At 42.2% G+C, this 15,520-nt stretch overlaps 1 protein-coding gene and 1 non-coding gene across 2 annotated transcripts; both read right to left on the minus strand.

Annotated features, from left to right (window-relative positions):
* Positions 1 to 24: 24 nt before the first annotated feature.
* LOC119258315 (U6 spliceosomal RNA) lies at positions 25 to 128 on the minus strand. The gene has a single exon (XR_005128186.1). It is a non-coding gene; the product is annotated as a U6 spliceosomal RNA (small nuclear RNA).
* A 6,587-nt stretch (positions 129 to 6,715) lies between these two features.
* On the minus strand, positions 6,716 to 10,620 carry SLC25A4 (solute carrier family 25 member 4). The gene is made up of 4 exons (XM_037524730.2): positions 10,436 to 10,620; positions 8,645 to 9,131; positions 7,974 to 8,114; positions 6,716 to 7,148 (listed from the first exon to the last, which is right to left on the minus strand). Exons 1-4 carry the CDS (start codon positions 10,544 to 10,546, stop codon positions 6,991 to 6,993), a joined length of 897 nt encoding a protein of 298 aa, XP_037380627.1. The 5' UTR covers positions 10,547 to 10,620; the 3' UTR covers positions 6,716 to 6,990.
* Between the last annotated feature and the right edge of the window lie 4,900 nt (positions 10,621 to 15,520).

Consider the following 15,520-nt stretch of genomic DNA (forward strand, 5'->3'; position numbering starts at 1 on the left):
CTCTCTGGCCAAGTCCGGCTCCATAAAAATATGGAACAATTAGTGAATTTGCATGTCACCCTTGCGCAGGGGCTATGATAATCTCTGCATCGTTCCAATTTTAGTATATGTGCTGCCAAAACAAACACTACTTGAGTAATTTTTTTTAAGATTTATTTATGCATACAAGAGCTGGGGTACAGGCCAGAGATGCAGGGGGTGAGAGGATTCACCAGAGACAGAGTAGGGAACAGAACAGGCAGACTGACCAAAGTACACTGCTGAGGGGAGCAGAGGGAGAGTCAGGAATGGTCTGCTTCGCCATGTGGGTTGCTCCCTGGCTGGCTGGGGATCGAACTTCTGCTGCAGAGGCTGCGGATTGCTTCATAGTGTGGTGCTTAACCCCCTGCGTCACCAGGGAGGCCGCACTTGAGTAATTTTGGTGAGAGTTTAATAACACATTGCAATAAATCACTAAGTAACTCCTGCAGTTGTATATTTGAACTTTCAACTATGAAATTAAAGAATGCTTAGAACAAACTAGATTACAGTATAGAAGCAAATTTTAGTCTTTTTAAATTCTGGTGATTGTTTTTCATCTACTTAGATTTCTGGAGTCACCATAGAACAGTCTCAATGTTCTATGCCTTGATTTCAAAATCTACTTTGTAAGTTCAGGTAAGTTGCACTATTTGTTCTAGATGACATTTTAAAGGATTCACTTGTTTAGGAAGTAAAAGTTAATGAAGTAATAGGTCATTTTATCATTATTTGATAAGACACAGACCTTTTTAATAACCTAATTTTTAGCCACTTATAATAAAAGAATTTGAATAGTCACCATAAAATGATTAAAAACTATGTTTCCAAATTCTTACTGTATGTTTTGTTACAACAACATTGTTCACTAAAATCACCCACCACATTTTATTAATTAGTGGATTATAACTAATTTTCAAGTTTGGAGTGTGCTTTTTGTTTCATTCTGAGGATCTTTATATTTCATGAAGACACTATGCAGACTCAAGCAAATATGTCTGCTTCCCATGCAGTTATGTATACTAACTAAAAAAAAAAAAGCCTAATTCTGCCATTTATTTGAGAAGTTTAATTTTTTTTTCTATGACAATACTTTTTCCTCCATTTTACCTGAGATTGGAAGGAACATATTACAGAAACTTGGGGGACATTAAGATATTTTTTAATAGGGCCTCCCGGGTGGCGCAGTGCTTGAGCGCTGGGCTGCGAAGCTGCCCGTGGCCTCTGCAGCGCTGGTTCAATCGCAGGCCCTCTCCTGCCACGCCCACTGCTCCCCTCAGCAGTGTACTTCGGTCCTTCTGCCTGCTCTGCTCCCCACTCTGGCTCTGGTGAATTCTCTCACCCTCCCGCGCTTCTGACTGTACCCAGTGCTTGTATAAATAAATAAATAAATCTTAAAAAAAAAGATATTTTTTAATAGTAAATAGATAGTTGACCCTCAGAAAAGAGTTATTTTTTTTTTAATGCCACCACTTATTTATCAACCAAGATAGTTGACATTTCAGTTAGGATAATAATATAATATATGGGTTTAAGAGAGAACTACATTGGATAGCTACATGCTTTTTAAATCATCTTAGGGTGATGTTTCTGATTCATTTTGTTTTAGGATTTCATTTTAAATGGTATTTTTGGGAATGTGAGAGGAGCATGGTCTTCATGTGAATATTCATTAAAAAATGACATTCCATAATTTTGTTAACTATCAAAGTAATACAGAAATACAGACAGGGACACCATATAAAGGTGCCCCACATAAATTGTCACAAAGCAAACATCTTGGGTCACCACTAACCAGATCTAGAATTAGATGATTGCCAGAACTCATTCAACCCCTTGGGGCTTCCTCCCAGTTATTACCCTCTTTGCCTGCCCAAAAGTGACACTGTTGACGTAACACCAGGGTGTAGTTTTACCCATTTTTGAATGTGACATAAATAGAATTACAACTTCTTTTGTGTCTGTCTGCTTTCACTCAACACTTGTGTTTGTGAGATTTTTCTTGTTTTGTATGCAACTGAATTTTGTTCTCATTTCTGTGTATCACTATATTCTAGTGTATCATATACCAGGATTTATTTATACATTCTGTGGTTGATGGACATTTGAGGTAGTTTTTAAGTTTTGACTATTATAAATAATGTTAATATAAAGATTTTTGTAGCTGTGCCTTTATTACCTGCATATGGAGTTTGTATTCTTAAGAGTAGAGTTCCTCTGTCATGGAGTTATTTATAATATATTATTTAGTAGATTTTACAGAGTGAGTGTACCAATTTACTCTCCCAGAGAAGTATATTTGTTCCTATTGTTCCACATCCTCACTAGTAATTTAGTTTTTTTTAATTAATTAATTAAATTATTTATTTATTTTATTTATACAAGCACTGGGTACAGTCAGAAGCGTGGGAGGGTGAGAGAATTCACCAGAGCCAGAGCGGGGAGCAGAGCAGGCAGAAGGACCGAAGTACACTGCTGAGGGGAGCAGCGGGCGGCAGGAGAGGTCTGCGCACCATGTGGGACCCTCCTCCGGTGGCCGGGGAGCAGCCGGGGATCGAACCAGCGCTGCAGAGGCTGCGAGCAGTTTCGCAACCCAGCGCTCAACCGCTGCGCCACCGGGGAGGCCCTAATAATTTAGTTTTAAGGTTTAAAAATTTGTATTTGTAATAGCATATCATTGTGATTTTAACTGCATTACTCTAATAATCAGATCGAACGCTTTTTCATGTCTAGTGGCCACTGGGCTATATTTTCTGAATTGGTTATTGAAGATTTTGTCTTATTTTTCTGTTGGTTGAATGGGTTTTCCTTGTTGATTTATAGAGACACTTAAAGTTTGAGATAAAATATAATCTCTGTGTGAGTTATGTTACAAGTATTTTCTCCTAGTCTGGTTTACCTTTTCACAATGAAAGGTGTCTCTGAACAGAAAGTCTTAGTTTTACTTTATTTCAGCTCATCATTGTTTTCTTTTACAGTGAGTACTTATTTTAAATGTTGGATTTATTGGAAATTTTATTTACCTGGGGCTAAGAAGATGCTCTACTTTATCTCCTAGAAATTTTGTCCTTCACACTTAGGCAGTTCACCTAGAATATATTTTTCTTTTCTTTTCTTTTTTTTTAAAGAGGCATGTATTTATTTATTTGTTTGTTTGTTTGTTTGTTTGTTTATACATGCACTGGGTACAGTCAGAAGCGCGGGAGGGTGAGAGAGTTCACCAGAGCCAGAGCAGGGAGCAGAACAGGCAGAAGGACCGAAGCACACTGCTGAGGGGAGCAGCGGGCGGCAGGAGAGGTCTGCGCGCCATGTGGGACCCTCCTCCAGTGGCCGGGGAGCAGCTGGGGATCGAACTGGCGCCGCAGAGGCCGCAGGCAGCTTCGCAACCCTGCGCTCAACCGCTGCGCCACCAGGGAGGCCCTAGAATATATTTCAATAGGATGTTTTAACATTTGTGGTTTTGGTTGTTTATGTGGAAAATGGTAGGAAAAACTTGAAGTTCTAGATAAAGAGGTCATAAAACCACATTTAGCAGTCCAGTGCCTGTTTGAATCAATCATTTTACTTTTTTTAACATCAAAAGAATATTTTGTCATAAAAATTAATTGAAATTCAAATTTCAGAACAGTCAGTTCTCATTTGTGGTCGTTATATCTGATTAATGTTACCGGGAACGCTGACTTAGCAAATACTGAACCATTGCTCCAGGGAAAAAACAGACTCAGGAGTCTCTGATCATGTTTTTGTCAACTGATCCACATGTATGTCTGTGTTTAAAGAGCCATATTTAGTATCTGTTTTTGATTCATTAACTTGAACTCATAGGCTGAACAGTATTACAACTTGTACCTGAGAGGAGCTTATCTAACCATATGCACCTTCTCCAGCTGACACATCACAACCTTCTTGCACTTAGGGACACAATATAGCTCTTCAGACAGACCACTCTTGGAGGCCATTTTAGATAGTGATTCACCAACAAAATAGCACAAAAATATGAAATATATAGCAATAAATAGATGATAAAGAGTTTTTAGAATGCGAGAACTGAGACAAGAAGCCAGAGCATAATAACCTTGCTTGACCTCAGCTATGACAGCATGTTTGCACTGCATGCATGTCCACAAACTCAAAGGGGTTAGGAGTAAATTTTGGAGAAGGCTAATTTGCAAATATGGAGTCTGTGAATGAGGGCCAACTTCATTAAGGATTGCTAAAAAATCTGATGTCCAAGAGAAGCAGGAAAGTAAATGGAATCTATGGCATGATTGGCTGTTCAATTGTATTTAAGAACCTGAAATTAAAATTTAAGGCCATCATAAATTTTCATCCATTAAATTATAACTCCAACGTACTTGTCCATTCGTACCACCCTCTGCACGTTCAGGATCCACCTACACTGGAGGACATACCTTCTGCCACTATTATCCAGGTTCTTCATCAGTGTTTTTAGATGCAGCTTTTCCTTCTCACTCTGTCTTGCATTCAGCAAATACTTATTAACCACCTTCTGTGCCAGAGGCATTCTTCTAGGTTACAGGCAGGGTGGCTGTGAAAAAGCTGAGTCATTGCCTCACAGAGCAAATGTGCCCTATGACCTGGCCCATAGTAGGTGTTTGTAAATAATTCCTCAGCATGACTTTTGCTACTTATGTTACATAAAGTAAAATGGAATGGAAACAGTTATTCATTTAACTGAGATTGAAACACAATTGAAGCAAGCTTTCTTTTAGCATCCAGTGAATGTTATAGACCATCATCCTCCATAGTTTTTCCTCATACATTCAAATTATAAAGTAAGATGACAAAAGACTGAAGATGCTGATAGGTGAGACTTTAAGAGAGAAAACAAATTAAAAATAAAAAGGGTTTTTTGAAGGCTGGTGCTAAGGGGCCTGCTTTTAGGGAGAGCTTGGTGGGAAAAGGGCTAGGGAGAAGTTCGGGGGGGTGGGAGACTCGATTCCAAGTTATTAGTCTCCTGTTTTCATCTCTCCAAACCTTTAAGTTGGACAGAGAGATGGTGAGAGGCTTACAAAGAGGCTGGAAAGGGAAGTACTGGTGGTCAAGGGGCCAGTGTACCACAAGCCTTCAGAGGCCCTAGTGTTCTAGGAGTTCCTGGTGAGCGCAGCCACCACAGAGAGGAGCTGGCTCAGCGGGGCTCTCCATTCCGCAAGTGCATCAAGTGCATCGAGGTAAAATGAGCAGGGCTGGGGAGACACCAGGGACACACGCAGCAGGTACTATTACTCACTACTTAATAGATATTGATTCCTTCTTCCCTTCCCTGCCATGCCAGGAGGGACCAAGTTAAAGAAGACTAGAAAACAATTTTGCTTCTTGGTTGGCCTGGGAAGACCCACGGTTTATTTGTTGCTTTCAAAGCAACGAATTTGTCAAAGTGTCCCCCTCACCTAAATTCTCAGGTGTGAAAATACTGAAAAGGGCTGGCTTTACTTTGGGATCTGCTCCACAAAAGTATTTGTCCCACTGGACTGTCCTGCTTTTCATCATTCTCTCTCAAAAGTGGAATCTCGACCATCCATATCATCCTTAGAATGGAAAGTAGCAGGAAAACAATATACCCAGAAGACCTCTGACAACACACATTTGTGACCTGGCCTTGAGGTGGGGTTGGGAGGGACTGTCTGTGGTGTCTTACTAGTGTCTTACCTTGGATATGGTTAAAAAAAAAAAAAAAAGTCAATTTTTTAATAAATTATGGAAAAAACAATGCAGCCCCTCCCCCCCTTTTTTTTTAAATTGGGAAGGCAGGAGTGCATAGGTAAAAGAGCCTGGGAAGGAGGGTAAAGAACATAAGGTAGAGAGGCCCACGCCCCTCAAGCCACCTGTCCTGTCTCCTTCAAATCACTCTCTGAAAGCAAGGACTATCTGAACTGTTTGGTTTCCTGGATCAAAAGCATTTAATTTCCAACTTGAAATTTAATTCTTTCCTTCTTGCTCACAAATTTGTCAGTCAAATCCATAACTGACTTTTCCTCTAGGTCTTGAAGAACTGTTATAGGGAAATAATGGCAGTTACCGTGTACATACTCTATACACCTACATTCTAACGGTGGCAGATATCTAAATGGTGTTATTTATTTATTTTTTCCAAGTCCCCCTTCTATCATTCTTCCATTTCATCTCCTCCCAGTTCTGCTCAACCAAGATCCATTGTGTTAAACATGAGACGATTTAACAATGCCACTTCATCCCTCTCTCCTACCCCTATTTAAGCTGCCATCAGCATGGGTTCATATGTTTTTGTATCTTCCACACAGCCTACCAACTGATCTGCAATGATTACTGTTCACTCCTCATAAAATTCTAAGTATCACGTTTCTTAAAAGGTACTAAAACAGAACACTTATTCATCCTGCAAAACTCCTACAACTCTGATTTAAGTTTTTAGTGAAACTTTGGAACTGAAGCCTGTGTGATTATGGAAGCCGTGACCCATGTTACACTTTGGAACCTGCAGCGACATATGACATGAGGTCAGATAATGTATAACCTGCTTAAGCTAAGCTTGAAAACCAGAACTTTGAGCATAGTAGGACTCATACGATACATAGCATAATGTCTGACATTTAGAATCTTGGCCACTGATTTATAAATGAATCATGCTAGAAAATATGCATTTATGGTCTTAGTTTTTAATCCATTTGCAGTTAATAATTCAATAAAATAGAGAACATGCATTAAGTGGTCTTTATTGATGTGTCACATTCAGTTATTCATCAGTTATTCAATTAATTATATAAGTATGATGTTGTTGGATATTTGCATGGGAATTTAAATGTAAAATAAATACAAAATACATTTGTGGTTTAATGAACACTCAAGTACTTTTTTCCCGAGCTATTCCTTTCAGTCTGGTTTTACCCCAGATCTTCTTTTTTACTTCCCCTAGGAAAAGTCTATTAAACCACACAATGGATCTGAAATCAAAGAACTTGAGTTTTAATTACATTACACATACTTTTTGATCTCATCATACAATACCAATACAAAAGCACCGCCCATGCCTCGCAGTACATTGGACCAGGCCCCTTTGAAGAAAGCATTGGCACCTTCATCTTTTGCAATCTTCCGCCAGCAGTCTAGTGTCCCAGTGTACATAATATCCGCTGTGGAAACAAAAGCTGGTAAGGGCTCCATAATTCTGGAGGAAAGAAACTTTTCCTCTGAAAAGTAAGGGGCCTTAAGCTTTAAGCCCCACTTGTAATATTCACCTGGACACCCCCTTCCTTCTGGCATAACTGTTAGGCAGGATCTCCTGTCATTCCTGCTCCTTTGACTCAAGATCAACGGAAGAACTGGAGTAATTAACCAACTACTTTAGATTGTCCAAATGTAAAACAGGAAAGGAGCAGAGTGGAATTAAAAGCTGGCTCATCCCTTGCTGTATGGATGAGAAAACCGAGGCCTAGTCTCATATTACACACTTAACACCGGCTCTTAGGTGGAACAGAGGAAACTGGTAACATTTGTGGCTTTGACTTTTAAAAACAGCAATTTTATATGTTTCAACCTAGAAAAGCCACATTTTTTCCCCCTATGGCAACAGACTACTTCAGGCCTCTTTCATCCAGCTAAATCGCCGTCCCCACTAACACCTTGCTAGAGAAGCAAGAATCGTTTTTAAATAAGCTAGCTAATTCAATTCTTTTTTGCTACTTCTACACTCAGTTTCTCAGAGGAAAAGGCTGAAGGCCCTTATAATTCTAGATATTTAGTTAGGTTCACCTCTAAAGATCTCATTTTTTATCACTTAAAAACAAAAACTTTAAAGGAATAGCTGAGAATGTTAGAGGAGGTTAATTATAATCTTTCTTTCCTATATTCTTATCACATAATTATAACAATGAGAATAATAAAGACTGAAAAGAGCAGTGAAAAGTGTTCTCCTCGGGCAGATAAATAAGATCAAGACCAGTAGGTCTCCGGCTTACCCCCCTTCCGGCCGGACTGCATCATCATCCTACGGCGAACAGTGTCAAAGGGGTAGGACACCAGCCCTGCCACCGCTGTCACGCTCTGGGCAATCATCCAGCTCACAATAATGTGCACATTCTTGGGGTCAGGCAACATCCCTGTGGGCAGAGCCAAAAGGCCAAAGGACTATGATGTGATTGCTCCCAGCAGCTCAGCAGAAAGCAAATGGGGACTGAGAAGAGGCTACCATACCTTCAATTCCACGCCCCACCCTTCCAGAAGAAACTGTCCCTTATGGGGCACCTCGAAAATAACCAGGTAGCCAATAAAGTCGGTGGCTACCCTTTCTGGATTCAGGGAAGCCAGAGTTCTGCTCGGTCCACAGGTCATGCTCAAGTGGTACCAACTTAAAGTCGTAAGTGACAGAGCTATGGCAAGAGGGAGACGTGCACCTCTTTCTTCCTCTCTGGATAACTCATGGCCAGAGTTTACTCCAGCAGAGGGCAGGGAGAACCCTTTAGCTACTTATCCACACCAGTTTAACCCAGGGACTAGAAAAAAACAAGATTAATAAATATAAAGTCCTTTTTTATGAGTCACAGATCTGTCAGGATCATCTCTACACACACCCTCCACCTCCTCCTCTCCCCTCCACCCCACCCCACCCCTTCAAACACCCTCCTCTCACCCTTGGCAGTGTCATAGACTCCAAAGTAGGCAGCTCTGTAGATAATAATGCCCTGGACAGACACGCTGAATCCCTGGTACAGACCCCTCAGGCCATCAGACTTGAAGATCTTGGTGAGACAGTCGCCTAGACCACTGAACTCACGCTGAGAGGCACCCTTGCCCACGTCGGCAGCCAACCTGGTCCTGGCAAAGTCCAGCGGGTACACAAAGCAGAGGGAGGTGGCCCCAGCTGCCCCACCGGAAGCCAGGTTACCGGCAAAGTAGCGCCAGAACTGCTTATGCCTGTCGACACCTCCCAGGAAAATCTGCTTGTACTTGTCCTTGAAGGCGAAGTTGAGAGCTTGGGTGGGGAAGTAACGGATCACATTGGCCAGGTTACCCCTCCAGAAGGAGACAAAACCCTGCTCCTTAGGGATCCTCACCACACAATCAATGATCCCTTTGTACTGCTTCTCAGCACTGATCTGTTTGCTGGCATGCTGGACCTGTGGGGGGAGGGGCGGCAGAGGACAGGGAGGGCAGAGGGGAGAGGAAAGAGGAGAGAAAGGTTTGCACTTCCTTGACTTCCTTTTTAAAAAGCCTATGGGGAAATCAAATGGCTGTTGAGTAAATGCAAACATGCTACTTGGATGACAAAAATATTTCCAAATTTGCATCAATTTCCAGGCATTTGAGAAAAAAGGTTCGGCCCTAAACAAACTGAAAAGATAATTTCATTGTCAAGACAGGCCGTTTATTTATTGCCTTTTTCCTAGATGCTGGACTGTATGAGGATCTTCCTGGGAGACAGAAATGATTAAAGATTTCTGTCCTGAAGGACACTTGCCCCAATTTTATGAGCACCACGGGCAGGAGAGAGCCATTTCTTAGCCTCACTCTCATCTCCCTGGAGACCAGGATTTCTAGTAGATGCTCTAACAGGCGAGAATCATTCTACTAGGCATCAGAGCCTGGGATTTTTCAAGCAAATTCTCCTGGTAATCAATTATTGGGGGCTTGTGGCTCTTGTGAGCAATTTGTTGGGAATTTTGTTGTTGATCGTTTTGACACCCAAACTGAAAAGTCCCAATTCCTCATTGAGAGGCCTTAGCCTTTTGGGAAACTGGAGAAAAACAGAATAGATGGAATGATGATGATGCCTTGTCATTCAGAGACCTGGCTGGGAAAGTAAATACTGGGCGACTGGATGAGTAAGACATCTCAGCTGATGCCAAAAATTATTTCTTAATCTCTCAAAGCCTGGTTCTTCATCTGTCAAATGAGGGGAATAATGCCTCTCTTACACAGGTTATATAAAGACGAATCAAAATATGCATCAGCCTACAGCACAGCGCATAGGGCACAGTCAGCGAGTTCTTGAGTAACAATTACTTCGATGCCTTTATTGTAAAAGATGGGTGGGTGCAGATCAGATGGTGCAAGAGACACTGCAAATCCAAAGGTGAGGCCGACCTAAGAGGCCTAAGTCGAGTGCCAGCGCTATCCCAGGAGCAGGATCTGGCTGGCTGCAACCCACTCGGGGTGGGTTTCCATATATAGACACCCGAACGCCGGGTGCCACCTGACACCAGGAATCTGCAATTGACGCTGGACCTGTCTACGCAGAGGGCACCTTCCCCTTTACGTAGGCCGGGGCTTGGGGCCTAGCACAGATTTGGGGCAGTTTTCTGCAGCTTCCCCCGCCCCCGTAGTCCCCGGGCGCCGCGGCTCGCCCGCATCCCGCGCGCCCGGCCCCGCCGGCCCCCAGCGCCCCAGGCCGGCGCCCCCGCCCGCGCGCGCGCGCCCTAACCTGCAGCAGCAGTTTGACCCTCTCAATGGGGGCGACCGCGGTCTTGGAGACGGCAGCGGCGATGCCGCCGGCCAGGAAGTCCTTGACGAAGCTCAAAGCTTGATCACCCATGATGACAGCCGGGCGCACACCGCCTGCAGGAGCCGCGCTCTCGCTCTCGCCTCTGCCCGGCCAGGCACCGCGACGCGAAGGGGCCGCTCGCCTCGCCCCGCAGCCCTCCTTATATCCCCCGCCCGGTCTCTCGCGAGAGGAGGAGGGACCCCGGGCCAGTGCGCGCATTGCGCATTGGCTGGGCAGGTGCGCGGACCCCCCCTGCGCCGGCCCCCTCTTCTGCAGAGGGCAACCGGGGCGCAGACGCTCGCTGGAGGCTGGGATGGGCTGGGGGCTGTGCCTTCAGCTCGGGACATTTAAAGGGCAAATTCATGTTATCTGTCCCGGAGAGCCGAGGGAACACCGTGTCTCTGCGGCGTGCGGGCCGCTGTATTTATAGCACAAGGAGGTTCAGACCTAGGCCGACCTGGGCACAGAGGCGCGGCCGGTGCCTCAAGCTGGGCGCTTTAACCTCAGGCCTGCAAGGCCAGCTTCTGGCCAGTGGATTTCGGACTCCGTGTTCCCTGCTTCTCCTTGGTAACGGTGCCTCTCTCCAGAGCTTGCCACTTGGATCGGGGCCTCTTCAGAGTGGAGTGCTTTCACAAATAAATTAAGATCTTCTAAAAGAAATACTAATGTCCCTTGACGCTGTGATTTCCTCCTATAGCTGGCAACCTGCTGAATGCCTTCTTCTTCCCATTCAGCCATTCAGTCTGCTCACAATTATTTATGTCCCTGGCATTATGCTACCAGGAAAGGCTTGTTTTAGCAAGGCGCATGTGTGAGCGTGTGTGTGTCTGTGTGTGTGTGTGTACACACTTTGCCTGCCTGTTAGATCTGAGTCACCCCATGATACCAGCATCCTGACACTAATAAGGACCATGTAGGACATGTCTTTTGTAAATCCCGTGAAGGGTTGATGTACCACTCTGCTCTCCATGGAATCTCAGCATATATTCTGGGCAGAATGTTCTCAAGCATCCATCCGAGTAGAAGGATGACCAGAATGTTAAAGTAACAGGCTAAATGCTTGTATCTGCACTTTTTAATAGGCACCCAGAGTTAGGGAAGAAATTGGCTATCTAGTCCTAAGGAACTGCCTGTAATAGATTGGTTTTTAAAAATGTATTACTACGAGTTTTAATTTTCCTTAACTTTTGCGTCAGGAGGTTCACATAATCATACAGGTTTTCAAATACAGCTGTTACCTCCCCTAGAATGAGTTTGGTTAGTTTTAGACATTCAGTTCCCTTCCTATGTTTGTTAATGTTCATCTGACAAAGTCCATTCATTTTTTTCCCCACGGGCTTGTTGATGAATGTAGACATGGTGTTAGGTGTTTACTGAGCTGCAGCTGTGTGTCACCCTGGGCCTTGAGACTTCAGTAGAGGAGAGGTCACTAGTTGGGTGCCAAGACCACAAAAGGTATGTGTTTATTCAAGTTTGGGGCAGAGTAGAGTTCGGAAATCCAGGTGAGCAGTATGATAATTAAATGCGAAGTCGCCAGAGGTCAGACTAGGCAGAAGGTCAAGGATACAGGATAAACTGAAAAGCCATTTGTGTATTCACTTAGCAAATATCAGCATGGATTGTTTACCAGGGACTATGATTCAATATAAGATATGATTTGTCCCAAAGAGCCTAACAGTCCAGCAACTGATATTATTTGTCACTTGTTTAGCTTGCTTTATCACAACAGCTTCCCCTCTAGATTTTTATGGGTCAACATAATCCAAAAGCTAGTCATTTAAAATTATAATAGGGCCTCCCTGATGGCGCAGTGGTTGAGTGCTGGGTTGAGAAGCTGCCCGCAGCCTCTGCAGCGCAGGTTCGATCCCCGGCTGCTCCCAGGCCACCGGAGGAGGGCCCCACATGGCGCGCAGACCTCTCCTGCCGCCCGCTGCTCCCCTCAGCAGTGTGCTTCGGTCCTTCTGCCTGCTCTGCTCCCCGCTCTGGCTCTGGTGAATTCTCTCACCCTCCCGCGCTTCTGACTGTACCCAGTGCATGTATGTATAAATAAATAAATAAATCTTTAAAAATAAATAAATAAATAAAATTATAATAGACTACTGTATTCCATCCTATTAACAGAGAGCAGGTGTCTAAATCATTTTCCTGTAGATGTGTCTTATCCTTATTATGAAGAATATTGCTGTTACATAAACACTTCTGCACAAATTTCATTTTCTCCTGTAAGTTTTTCCTTTGTCATATGTTGTCCTGAAATGGCATGGGTAATTGAACATTTAAAAAGTTATTTTTTAGATACTGTTGAATATTGAGAAACTGCTCTTCAGGAATATGGATATAGACTCACTCCTCTAACACTGAATTAAAAAAAAATTATTTATTTATGCATACAAGAACTGGGGTATAGGCCAGAGTTGTGGGGGGTTGAGAGGATTCACCAGGGGAACAGAACAGGCAGATGGACTGAAATACACTGCTGAGGGGAGCAGTGGGTGAGCCAGGAGAGGTCTGCTGAGCCATGTGGGTATCTCCCTGGCCAGGGATCAAACTCATGCTGCAGTGGCTGCGGATAGCTTCATAGATTGTGTTTTAACCCCTTGCACCACCAGGGAGGCCAACACTGAATTTCTTTTAAAAGCATCTTTCAGTTCTTTGTGCCATGAATTCCAACTTGCACCCCTTTAATTACCATCAAACTGTATATATTTCATATGATTTAATTTAATTTTTCAGGGTTTTCTTTTTGTATAAACTTTTAATCGTCTTTGATCAGATACGGACTGAAAGTATAATATCTATCTATATTTACAATTCTTTTCCTTCACAAAGCAATTGTGACCATTTATTTGATCACACAGCAACTAAATTTCATGTACATGTATCAGTCTCCTTTTTACCCCTGCCACAGAACTATAACGTACCCCACATTCTCTATACAACAATTCCTTATATATCTAAGACAATAAATATATGTTGAGTATTTTTCACTTTTTTAAATCACATTGTTTTAAAAGTGATATTGAAATAAACACATATTAAAATATTTATTATTGACCTCCCTGGTGCGCAAGGGGTTAAGCACCGCACTATGAAGCTATCCGCAGCCTCTGCAGCACTGGATACCCACCCAGTCAGCCAGGGAGAAACCCACATGGGGCAGTTCTGTTCCCCACTCTGTCTCTGGTGAATCCTCTCACCCCCCACATCTCTGGCCTGTACCCCAGCTCTTGTATGCATAAATAAATAAATCTTTAAAAATAAAATAAAATTTTATTACATTGGTCTAAATGTGTTATTAAATTACCACAGATTTGAATATGAGCATTTCCATAATATAATGATATGCTTCATGTTCTGATTTAAAAAATCTCATTTATAGCTATATCAGTCTTTTTGCCCTAATTTATACTCTATTTCCTTCTACCTCTTTTGGTAGTTCTTTTTAAAATGTCTAATTCTGCAGGCCTCCCTAATGGCAGAGGGGTTAATTCTCAGCATTATCACCCCTGCACCCTGCATTCCATCTCCAGACAAGGAAGCTAACCCACATGGCTCAGCAGACCTCTCCTGTTTCGCCTGCTGCTCTCCTCAGCAGTGTATTTCAGTAGATCTGCCTATTCTGCTTCCCCCTCTGTCTTTGGTGAATCCTCTTACCCTGTCCCCCACCCCCTTGATCCCTGGCCTATACACCAGTTCTATGCATAAGTAAATAAACCTTAAAAAAATTAAAATTAAAAAAAAATTAAAATTAAAAATAAATAAAATGTCTAATTCTACATTATATATTATAAGGAGACTCCAACTTTATTTTTCTCCATATTTCATTTTCCCCTGCACCATTTTTGGGTGCCAAAACTCATCATTAGTTAGTTGTCTTATAGTAATAATTCTAGTTTATCCTATATTAAATTCTTATAGCTTTATTCTATGAAATCAACTTATGAGTTATTTATTTGATCATCAGTCAAAAAAAAAAATCCACAACTTATCTATGGTTTTACAATCACTTGAAAAATTAAAAAATAAATTTTTTGCTTATATACCTGGATTTTTACTTTTCAGGTCAATCATTTGATTATTTAAACATCAGATTTTTAACGGATATTTAAATTACATATTAACTTAATCAGCATCTTAAAGCAGTATTATCATCTTGGTTGTACTTTATTAATCAGCAATTTGATATTTTTCTAAATGGAGATATCATATATCTCCTTGACTTCTGTCCAATTGTACTGTCCTATTGGGAAAGCTATAACTGGACTCATTGACAAGAGGTTTTTCATGGAAATCCATACACTGGCCTCTCCCTTTCTGGACTTTCTCAGAAAAGAGAGGCCTCATATGCCCTCAGGAGCATGAGCTGCTTGTGATCACAAGATCTCGGTATCACTTACACAGTCAGGGGAGAGACTGGCACTCAGCAGAACATGTGTCCACCCCGCAGGTCCCAGAACACGGGGCTTTCTGCCAATGGGAGGAGGAACAAGGCATCTAGAAGATAAAAGGGAAAAGTGCTTTCAAATATGGCATGGTCTCCTGGAGGCTGGGGGGAGGGGGAAAACAGGGCTATCAAGAAATAGGAGTGGTGATACTGTAACGCCTGTGTATAGGTGCATATCTAAAATTGTTAGGATGTGAAACATTATTACTATTAGTTCATATAGTAAATTACAACATGAAGCAAAGAGGAGTAAATTCTGAAATTTTATTTTCTGATCACATAAGACCAATGTGAATAACTGAATTTCAGTGAAAGGCGTTTAGTAGATTTGCTCATATTGACGCATCGTTCAAAAAGACAAAACAATTTTTGCTTAGGGAAGCTTAAATGATTAGAACAATACCTCAATTAAATCGTTTATAGTCAGGTGCTTTCACAGAACTTACTAAAGTGTACACACACACACAGACACTCCACACACATATGCCTGCAGAAGTCATGAGTAATTAGGCAACATGTTCTATCAGATTCTGTTTAGATAATGCCAACAAAATCTATGAAGCTGCAAAATATGTTTTTTA

This window comes from Talpa occidentalis, unplaced genomic scaffold, assembly GCF_014898055.3.
Source record: "Talpa occidentalis isolate TD23 unplaced genomic scaffold, MPIMG_talOcc4v2.1 talOcc4.4, whole genome shotgun sequence".
Taxonomy (NCBI): domain Eukaryota; kingdom Metazoa; phylum Chordata; class Mammalia; order Eulipotyphla; family Talpidae; genus Talpa; species Talpa occidentalis.

What these genes read in the sequence shown, in the direction of transcription:
- SLC25A4 (XM_037524730.2), bottom strand. Translation starts at nt 10,546, where the DNA reads ATGGGTGATCAAGCTTTGAGCTTCGTCAAGGACTTCCTGGCCGGCGGC. An exon ending in AGTCTATGACACTGCCAAGG is followed by an intron (nt 8,115 to 8,644) that starts GTGAGAGGAGGG and finishes CTCTGCCCACAG; the next exon opens with GGATGTTGCCTGACCCCAAG. An exon ending in GCAGTCCGGCCGGAAGGGGG is followed by an intron (nt 7,149 to 7,973) that starts GTAAGCCGGAGA and finishes TTGTTTCCACAG; the next exon opens with CGGATATTATGTACACTGGG.